At 40.5% G+C, this 11,257-nt stretch overlaps 1 protein-coding gene across 1 annotated transcript; it reads right to left on the reverse strand.

Moving 5' to 3' along the window:
* Nucleotides 1-637: 637 nt before the first annotated feature.
* RWDD3 (RWD domain containing 3) lies at nucleotides 638-10,793 on the reverse strand. The gene is made up of 4 exons (XM_064720025.1): nucleotides 10,693-10,793; nucleotides 4,913-5,391; nucleotides 4,087-4,202; nucleotides 638-3,988 (listed from the first exon to the last, which is right to left on the reverse strand). The coding sequence occupies exons 1-4, from the start codon at nucleotides 10,775-10,777 to the stop codon at nucleotides 3,874-3,876; spliced, it is 795 nt and encodes a 264-aa protein (XP_064576095.1). The 5' UTR covers nucleotides 10,778-10,793; the 3' UTR covers nucleotides 638-3,873.
* Nucleotides 10,794-11,257: the final 464 nt, after the last annotated feature.

Genomic DNA, 11,257 nt, shown 5'->3' on the forward strand with positions numbered 1-11,257 from the left:
GGGTCATTCACTTTGTAGTTACATCTCGTTATAGGAAAATGAGATGTAACTACAAAATCACAAAAATCAGCCTGATCCACAAAACAATCAAATCTACTTTCATTTATTTTTAATTGATTGTGTCAAGGATTTCCATATATGAGTTCTTACCGTGTCCTGTCCTCCCTGTAACGTTAAATAACAAATTTAGGGGTGGTGGGAGGAAGAATTACTGAGACTAAGCATGAAAACCAGGTGAATTCCCAATACTGATGTCCTCCATTTATCTCCCTCCTCTGTATTGTTCTTGTTTCCTCAACCTATTTTTTGTTTTCTTCATACTCAATAAGCCAAGGTATTCGGTATTCCAAAAGACAAAAAAAGGTATTCAAAAAGACCAAAAAAACCTCTTTTGTCCTAAAAAACTTGATTCTTCAAGTTGTCATTCCTATTGCAACATCTTTCATTTTAGCCTGATTTTTAAAGGAAACTATGATTATACATCTGTGCTGTCCATACAGAAGCAAGCATATTATTACTACAAAGTTTTCCTAGAACTTCTGAATTTAAGTCATTTCAATTAAAATGAAAGGTTAACAACCTGAAAGAAACCAAGTACCTACAACTTTGATGAAGAAGGTAACAGGTGAAAAAACGCTATTCATCCATTAAAGATTTATGCAAGAAATAACCAATTTATGCACAATCAATACCAGGCACAAGGAGAACCACCAGGAATGTATCTCCTGCAGGGAAGGCTTCATGTGTGCTATAGCTTAGAAACTAGCAAGGCCACAGGAAACAAGGCCTTACTGACCATGCTGTTTGAAGAACTGTTTATAACATCACACCCACAAGAATGCTAGCTTCTAATTTGTTAAATCGCCTCTAATTTGTGGATTTCTTCTTCCTTGCAACTGAATTGTCAGATTCCAATAGTTACATCCTCTTCACTAACTTTTTACACAGTGATGCATTTTTTCCTTGCTTGTTATTCTTCTGTATCTGTGCATTTTGTTCTCCTGTGTCTGCCTCAACTCCCATGGAAGGCAGAACATGCAGCACAGGACCCATTCTGATAATTTTTGTGTCCCAGAGGTTCACAGGCTAGCTCATCTCTTTTTACAATGAACGGAAACAAACCATCAGTTAACAGACAGCTGCAACATCCTTCCAGAAGAACAGCCTTTAAAAATATTGTTTACTTGTCTGAACAGAAGATATCCTCCTACCCTTCAAAATAAGTGACTGATTGATAGGTAGGCAAAAGCATTTGCTTTAACAGAATCAGACTGACATCAGTTCTCATGTTCTCTGCTGTCTGAACTGTATCAAGCTGATCAGATTTGTAATTTTACTGAGGCACATCAAACCAAGCTATAAACTGTAGTCCTTTCCTACAGTGAACTTGTGGATTTGTCCAGCGTGAGCTAGTGAGTAACAAATTTAACTATGGTAAAAATCCATTGTAAAAACTGCATTTTCCATCTCCTGAAACACAGAAATCATCCAGCTTCTTACAACTTCATTTGGCAGGAAGATGAGCGCACATCAGGAGAGAGCTGCAACTTACCCAATTATTAACTTTTTCTTTTTAATTGGCTGTTCCAATGCCAGCTCTGGCCAAACAGTTGACCAGGAAGGCATCAGGCAGTAAAACTCAAAAAATACATGTGTTTATATTCAAGTGCAACTAGCAGCCACTGAAACCACAAATGGCTTTTCTAGAAGAGAGGAAAACTTTACTAAGTCTGCATCTAATCTTGCAAGAAAGATGATCACAACTTATGGCTCAATTATTTTTGAAGTCACATGCATTTTGAGATCACACAAGCAGTTAATGCCATTCAACCTGATTCCGAAAATCAGCAGATTTACAATACAAAATCTTAACAATTTAGTTTTGCAGAGAGATACTGATTATGTTTCCTTATGCTGTACAGGCATAGGTCTTTTCTTGAGTTTGATATTTGTCAGATGTGTCACACATTAGAAGGAGAGACTCTCTGCAGCTTTTCAAAACTTTATACTGCACTGACATATAATTTTTCAACACCTGAGAACAACTTGATTCTGGAAACTGTAATTTAAAATACATGTTATTTTAATATTTTAAAGATACTTCTGTGTTTTATTCTTCTTTGTAAAAGTGAGGATTCATCTTCACATGCACTTAAAATGATGGAAAATTAGATTTCCTGTCCCTCAGGAAGCAATTTTAAAATAATATAGAACAGATTTGTAAAACCTGTTCAACCCAGTCTCTCTTCTACTGAGTCTGAAGTACTGTATGTGGTAAACATGAAATACTCACTAAGAAGAACTTTGCTACTATCTCAGTAAACTTGCATCAGTGCATAAAATAACATGTAACATATATATTTGAGACACTTTATATTAGAAAAATCACCAAACTCCTGAAAAACGTCAGAGACTCCCAAACAATACAGAACCCTTTATGCATCTGATATCTCAAGGAGTAAAATATAAAAACCTTCCTAGTCTGCTTTAGTTACTTCTCCAGAATATATAAAGGAAGAGGTATGATCTCATGGTCTGAGCATGAAACAGGAAATCAGATCTTACATAATGATTTGCCAAACCACACTTTCAGAACTAAACAAATAGTTCTGATGTTCCCCCAGAACAATGGAAATAAATTAATTTATACTGAATTGGTCAAATCTGTTTAATTACAGAATACATGAGACATTTGGCTTCTGAGACTGAATTTTAGAGAGCAGTAAAGCACATGTTTAGCTACATGCTAAAGCCAATTGAAATGGCAAATGGCAGTGCCAGCTACTAAGAAAATCATGATTGCAAAATTTTTATTACTGGATAATTTATCTAGTCTTGTAGAGAATGGTTTCAGGTAAAATAGAAACCAAAGGATACACATAAATAATTCTAATAAATAAGTATCCAATCCTCCCTAGGTAAACAGAACTTGCACAATTAATAAAATTATGCATATAATTTGTAACATTATACAGATATAAAGCACAAACTACTGATAAAAAAAATTTACAGGTTGGCCAAGGCCAGTGACCAATCAAAAAAACCCAAATAAACAAACAAAAACAACTTGGCAGAAGCCTTGAAAGATGGAAGACTAAAGTCTGCATATATACTGCTCCAACAGTTCAATTCAAATCAAGATACCTGAAGCTGCACAGACAGTAAAATCAGATAAAGTGCAAAAAGACATCTGTAAACTACTAAAGAAAATATTACAATTGGCTCTACCTCAGCTTTTTATCAATTTAAATCCTCCACATGGGCGTTTTTATAAATTTTAGAATAAAAACTAATATTCAAAAAGACACTTCTAAGTTTTTTTCAGGCCTCAAGTGACATAAACTTTTTCTTCAAATCAACCATCTAGTGTTTGTAATCAATTAAAGGGAGAATGAAAAATTAGCATATGAACTCCTAAGGGACATTAAGTGTATGCTGTCCTCACATATTTAAATGTGTTTGCTATGTTTTTATGGCAATATCTTCATACAGTCTTCCAAAACAAAATTAATCATGTGTTCTAACAAGCCATTATTGACACATTCTACCATGAGAGAGAGGAAACAGAGCACTGAAAACAGGGACTATAAAACAGTCTGACTAGAAGACTATTTTGTAGCATTATTTCTTCCCAGTCTCTCATGCTTGCCATGCAATTATTACAATCAACATCACATTGTTTTTTGACATGAATGTCAAAAAATTAACAGTTCTTAAGGTATTAATTGCCTTTTTCTTGCAAAAGGATGACTACTACTGGTATTTCTTGCAGAAAAGCTTCAAGATTGTTTTGCTACATTAGTCCTTTTATCTTCCATCAGCATCTGCAGTCAACTACTGCTTTGGTCAGAGGTCCAGTGGTTTCTTCTAATTTTACTTTAAGAGAGGAGGCACAAATTCAGAGAAAAGAGTTGTAAGTCCTGCAGTTTCAAATTCCTTTTGTAACTCCTCCAGTGCTGAATATTCTTTGACTTCAAACATCTGAAACCTACATTGTAAAAGGGAAACTCATGAATATGCCTGGATTTGTCAGAATGTTATTACCAATTCTGTTACTTTTCTACCCACAACAGTACTAAATTATACCTTTTATGCTGGGGCTGTAGTTCTGTCTCACACAGTACTCTCATCATTTTCTCTTTGCATTTCTTTCCACTTGAGTCCACATCCACCTTAGAAGTTTTCTGAAGAATCAAGTACTCCTAAATGACAAAAAGAAATCCCAAAATATTAAATGTCACCTAGTATTTCCAAAGTTTAGTCAAATGCAAAAGCTCACTCAAAATGTATTCTTTTTTAAAACATCGCAATCAAACTTTGAAAGTGCCCATGCCAAAAAGTGCACAACTGCTTCTATTCATCAGTTTTAAGTTAAGCAGGCCTAACTGATTAAGAGAACAGGAGTTAGAAAAGCCAAAACATTCTCCTCCAACATCACCACAAACACCCACCTAAAGCAGTGGGAGTTTGTACATACAGACAAGAATTCCAAAGCCCAGGCATGCACTAGGAGCACCATGTGGTTTTAAGGAAAGAGACAGTTAATAATAAATTAGAAATTTGTCTGTTATTAATTCCTCACCAAAAACTTTTCCACTTTCTCGGCATTAGGAAAATATAGGAAACTGAATCTAGGCATATTAAGGTCAGGAAACAAAGGGATAGGGGGTATATAGGGTGTAGTTCTAATGGGAAGCAAAGCAATACAGGCCACAGGTCTACAGGTATCACTGTAGACAGAATAGAACACCTTTTTCCTAAATACAGAATAAAGTCGCTGGGTCTTCCTACTCTCATAATGATCAATTTGCTTCCAAAATTGTTAATCTTGGAAAAACACACACAAAATATTCAGACACACAGGTTTCAGTGGTAAATCAATACAACTAGTCAGCATTCATTGTTCCTGCACCTTAATGCTGTTCCTGTCACCCTGAAGAAGAATCAATATTATCTTGCCCATGAACATCAGTCTTCCAGTCAGCCTTAAATCTGAAGCCCATTTTTCCACAGTTTTCACATATTTTGCCTTTGCTCTCATGTGATCTAAATGCAAAAGGAGCATCCAGATACCATCTTCTGTTCCTTTTGACAAAGTAGTTTTTTCATTGCAAACTGTTGCCGATTGCTTAATGACATCTTTAAGGTGCTGCTGTACCCAAAGAATCAGATCGTGTACCATGGGCTCAGAAAGATGCTGCTTGGCTTCTTCAAGTAATTTCTCTCTCACATCCACACACTGGGCCCTTGTAAGCTGGTCTGAGGTAACAGAAATATCTGGTACAGTTGATGGGTAATTGACTGGTAAATGAAAAAACAGCTTTAAAAGTACATCTGTATGCAGCACTTCTTTCACACTGATTTGAATTCTAAATGAGATTCCATGCGTCTCTGGAAAATAGAAAAAAAATTCAGCATTAATAATTTGCTTGAAGTTGAAATACATATATATTACTAAATCATGTTATTTTCTTTAACAATTCAACTCAAATATTTCACATTTCCTATAAAATAAGAGGGGGTGTTTTTTTTTTTTCTGCAGGGTGGGGGCTTGCAGCCAATGGCTCAAGCTATACCTGCAGGGAATCCTGAAATGAAACACTTCTATAACATAGTAGAAGAAAAGTTATTAACACATTCTAAAAAGCATTCACACCTTTTGGCTCTTTCAAAGTCTAGACAAGCCAGTAATAAAGAATTGTCTCTCTCAAACACATAACTCAGCTTCCACAGCTCAACAGCAAAAGCAAGGGCAACTGCAAATAGAGACTTTTCTAGATGGACTCAGCACTGCCCTAAGTTTACTCCTACAGAAATCTGTAAGACTTCTAACATCAATACTAATGCAAGGCAAACAGACTTGCACCAGGTATTTAAGACAACCATTCAAAAACAGTTCCACACTAAGCAGAGACTTGGAAAGAAAGAAGTCAGATTCTTTGTCCCCTACAACTTGCAGAGAAAATACACTTAAATCTTTTCTGCCAACTCCTCTACAACAGTTGGACTGACATAAGGAAACCATCTCTGTTGGACACCTGACCCTAGATAATACATATCTAATTATGCATGTACTCATATTAATGTATGTTTATTATCTTTATAGCTGCTCAAATCTGTTGTAGGGCTACTTAAGAATAGAATTATTTTCAGAGTGGAAAGCATACACTCAGTATGCAGCAGGAAAGGCTGAAGATCACATCATCCTGATAAATCACACAATCAAAGATGCAAAGATGCTTAATATTAAAGTTATGTACAGTATTTCATTTAATGAAATAAAACCTTCTTAACTAGAAGTTTCACAGAAAAACAGTACAAAACTTGACAAAGTACAAAGCATGGACAAAGACCTTTCTTTCGCTCCTCTGCCATGAAGTAAGAGGGTATCAATCAGACAAAAGATGATCTTCTTCAGATGTTCTCTGCTTCACCCCTTTGATGCATTCTAAACACTTCACTCCTTTTCTTTCAAAAATTGCTAAAATGTCAGGTTGATTCACTCTATGAGGGCAGGAGAAGCCAGATTTGAAAGGCAGATTAGAGGAGAGCTGAGTTTCAGAGCAGGTCTTTTGAAGTGACTTGCACTCTTCCCCCTCTACCTTACCTTACCTTCCTTTACATGACAGTCAGATGAATTATGTTTGATTAGTATTACTGATGCCACTAACCAACCTCTCACAGTGCCTCTCACATAAAATGTATGATTTTATATGTGAAACCTACTAAAAAGTGAAAGAACCTAAAAGTGACTTGGACAGACAGAAGTACTTTAGAGAGCTTATCCAAGAGCTTGTTTTCAAACCTCCTTCCTGGGTCATACAAAAAACTCTCAAGGTCAGAGAAGTCACAAAATAAAATCAGCATACCTCCAAATCCAATAATGAAATTCTAGCAGTACTATGAAGAAGTCTCCAAGTCAAATCCAGTGGTGAAAGCAGTAGATGCAATTCCAGTGAACTCAATGAAATCACACCCAACCGTGCCCATATTTACAGGCACCACATGTCAAAAGAGTAATTTCCAGACAACAGGAAATGACTCTATCTTCTATCCTCCAAGTCCCTATCAAAGGTTTCAGACTACTTTTAAGACAAATGCATTCCTCAGAAAAACACCAGCCTTCGAAGAAGACCCTTGCACATGGCCAGCAGTTACTGAGGAGGACCTCAAGCCATCCCACTCCTCATTTCTGTTTTCTCATGCCCTAACAAGTGTTTCTTCCTGGGTGCCAGCAGCAGTAGCTCCTCTGCCATTACACCAGGCTCAGCATACACAATCACAGGCACAGGCAGCAAACCTGCCCTGCGTGTCCTGGGGCCCCCAGCACCCTCCTGGCCAGCACGGAGCTGTCTGCACACACAGCCACTGCACCAGACAGTGCTGCTGCCCCACGTCCCTCAGCTGCCCCCACTCAGGGCAGCCCCGCCTGGCACCTGCCTGAATGGGGCCAGCACTACTGAATCCTGCCTGAGAATCACTCTGTTTTCAACTATGTTGCCTCGAGATTTTAAAACACACAGCCTATATAAACTGAAAAATACTGCTCTATCACCAGCTTAATTACAGTCACAGAAATACATGTTACCTTTCTGATAATCCTCCTAGGATTTTTCCACTACCTTGTCACAACAGACCTCACCAACTTGGAAGGAACAGACCGACAGACAGGCCAACCCTGCCCCTCCGACAAGGGCCTCCTGCTGCAGTGATCTTATTCTTAAACCTGCAAAAATCTCACACCTCTCCTTATGATGAACTAATCTGAAGGAGGCAGAACAGCCTCGCATCCCAAGGTGTATCACCCTGAGCCATCAGAAAAAGCCCAGCTGTGCTCATTTACATCTGCTTCAGACTTTATTTTTTAGAAAGCAGAATCAGTTCAAGACCTTTGCAGGGCTACAGCATCTAAGTTTAACTGAAGCTTGCAGCGTCCATTTTCTGCACCAGTGCTGCAGACAGTGGCAGAACAAAGAGCAAACCAGCGGCGCCCGCACAACCTGGCTCCAAAGAAATATTTCCTTTGTTTGCACATGCTGCGAGGGCCGAGTTGTCTTCGCAGCAACATGATTATTTCTGAAATAAAAGCTTGGGTATGACTGTTCTGCTGGCATTTAATGTGCTAATCAGACCAAACTCAATACATTTTAACTCATTTCCCCCCATAGCTGCATGCTTATCAGTATATTTAGCTCTAGCATACTTCAGATTTTTTCTTATGTTCCATGTCAACCAGACAGATATCCCCCTCCTCTCCTGCCCAAAGGCATTTTATGCAACACATGCAGTCTATTTTTAAATTCAGAAAATGGCACCTACTAACGTACAAGCTTAGAATATCTAAATATATTTTTATAGCAAGCTTGGTGAACAGACCAAAAGAGAACAGATTAACAATTAAATTATGGATTTCTATCTGTAACACTAATCTTTGCAAATAGATATGTAAGGTAAAAAAGATACACTGTAATTAGTTTATTTAAATTCATCCACACATTGGTTTTGATAAAAACACATTTTACATTCTGAATACCTCATTGTTAAATTCAAAAACCAAAGTTTTTACCATACCAAGAGACCTGTAAAAGCATTCTCTTACATTACTCAAAACCACGAATCCCCAATGGCCTCCTTTTTGATCCCATGGATCTACACACAAATTACTCTTAATGTCTTAGAGATTGCATAACATAACAGTCTTCCTGGAAGTTATGTCTGTGCACCCTTGGTCAATGACAATTTACATGGTTTGAAGAGCGAAAGCAAATGTAATCTAATGACTGGAGTGCAAGTCAATTGTATACTGACTAGAGATTCTACAGCTCCAACAAGTAAATTCCAAGAATAAGAAAAATACAAATAACCATTGTTGTAAAATAATCTTTTCAATTCCAGCAGAACTATGTAAACCAATCAAATATACCTGATCCTACCATATCATAAACACAGAGCCTGGTTAGAGGCCCTCCAACATCACATAACAATATAAATAAAACAGTCTACTCCCATTGTGCACTTGTGGCACCTCACTTTATGTCCAGGAAGGATTTAAAACCTTTTAGATTCTAGTAACTTATAAACACAAAATCATTTTTCCATATATGAAGCACAGAGAAGAATGTGCCTACATTTTCCAACAGATTTGGAGGAACAGATGTGTATATGCAATGCTCGGATATGCTCACGTTTTTTAAAATTAACATCTGATAAGCCTGGATACTGCTTTTTCAAACTATGCCCAAAATAACATTCTTGGAATTTTCACTTAAAAAAAAAGCTCAGTTGAAACATTTCATCAATCACATTTTAAAAATACAAGCCTAAATACCAATTTAAAAGAATTAAATGGCAGAATTAAATGGCAGAACTACAAGCCTGCACTGGAGCAGGAGGTGTGTCGTGTATCTAGATAGAAAATCGGTAGTTTTAGGTTACTGTGGTTAATTGTGCTCCCTACAGACACTAATGCCTTCATCCAACCTCTCCCCTCAAGCCCAGTCACTACAACAGGACAACTGCCCAGGACAATGTGCAGATATTCAGAATATCTCCAGTGAGGGAGACTCCACAAGCTCTCCTGGCAGCCTCCAGCATTCAGTCACCCTCACAGTAAAAAAACTCTCATTATCAATCTCAGTTCTTTAGGGCTGAATACATGCATGTGCAGACAAAACCTGACCGCTGCATCCATCTCCAGCAGCAATCCCCAGGACTTCACTGCAGGAAGCTGCTCCGGGTCCATCGTTGTGTGGGGGAGCTGGGCAGAACCCTGCAAGAGCTCCCACGCACTGGGGACCTGTGGCACACAGCATAGGCATCTTCTGGGCTTATATGTGCATGTGTATCTCTCTCCAACAAATATCTAAGAGTTGTCACATCTGTGGTAGGTACCAAGCAAAATTTACTAATGGTATCTAGACACCAACACTTGCATATCCTACCTGACAATTCAGCCTGACAGAGCTGCTCTTGTACACTGTAACTACTGAGATTTATTCTCCCTTGTTGAAGGGGCATCTTCACAGCACCATACAGCACAGACTGAAAAAAGCCATCTCTTAATACTATGTTTGATCAGTGGCCACCATGGCTGGCGCACAAACCATGAAGGCATCTACTGCACTCCTTGTCTACAGGATCCAGCAGCTAGCGGCAGCAAGTACTACAAACCTGATCATTCCACCCACGGCAGACACGAGTATCAGCCTCAGTACCCTGTAAAACCTACAGCCGTAACATCCTGCTGAAGCAGCAGTAATGCCTGGCACGTCACAGTGCCCAGGTAGTCAGCTTACCCCAGAAAAATACAGAGATAACCCAAGGCTTCTTAGACACTGCAACAGCTGTACCCTACTCACTATTACCAGACAACAGCTGGGCTTGCTAACGCGTACAAGATTCACTTGCTCGTTTGCCTGGAGAGCAGCCAGCCCGCTCCCAGCGCTGGGCCGCAGAGCACCGAGCAGGTCCCTGACTGTAACCGAGCAGGGCCCGCTGGGATCCGCGCCCCAAGCGCGGCCGCCAGCACAGACACCGGCGGGGCAGGGACACGCGACAAGCGACAGCAGCGAGCGACTGAGCCCGTGCTGCCCCGGGCTGAGCCCCGCCGTGAGCGGCCCCGGAGCGCTTCCTCCCGGGGCCCGGTCGGGCCGGGCGAGCCCAGGCTGTGGGCAGAGAGCGCGGCCGCATCACCTGAGGCCGCCAGCACCTCGCAGGCGCCCGGCTCGCAGTAGATGGCGGCGAGCACCGACAGCTCCTCCCGAGCCAGCTCCGACATGGCCGCCGGCGCGCGCCGCCGCGCCCCCTGCCGGCCGCGGGGGCTGCACCATGGCCGCCAGGGGGCGCCGCCGGCCCGGAGCGCGCCGCAGCGAAGGGAACAAAATGGCCGCTCCGTGCGGTCCGCGCCGCGTCCCTCTGTCCGCCCTGGCCCGAGGAGCCCGCGCCGTGTCCATGTGTCCCTCTTTGCGTCCGCCCGGCCCTGCCTCACAGCGGAGCGCTGTGCGACGAGCTGACCCACGTAAGGAAGAGCCGGCTTGGCCTTGGGCTGTACACAGAGCGCAGCCACACACAGCCCTGCACAAACAGTTACTAGAATACAAAATAAAAATTCTTACAATCAACTACTGTGGCTTCACAAGCCCGCTACCAGCCCTCACACCGAGGTTGTGCATTGCCAACAGCACCATTATGATGCCCGAAAGACAGGCTGGAAATAAATCCCCATAGACCAGTGTCTGTAGAGCAGGTGTTTGCTTAT

The sequence above is a fragment of the Zonotrichia leucophrys genome, chromosome 8, assembly GCF_028769735.1.
Source record: "Zonotrichia leucophrys gambelii isolate GWCS_2022_RI chromosome 8, RI_Zleu_2.0, whole genome shotgun sequence".
Lineage (NCBI taxonomy): Eukaryota > Metazoa > Chordata > Aves > Passeriformes > Passerellidae > Zonotrichia > Zonotrichia leucophrys.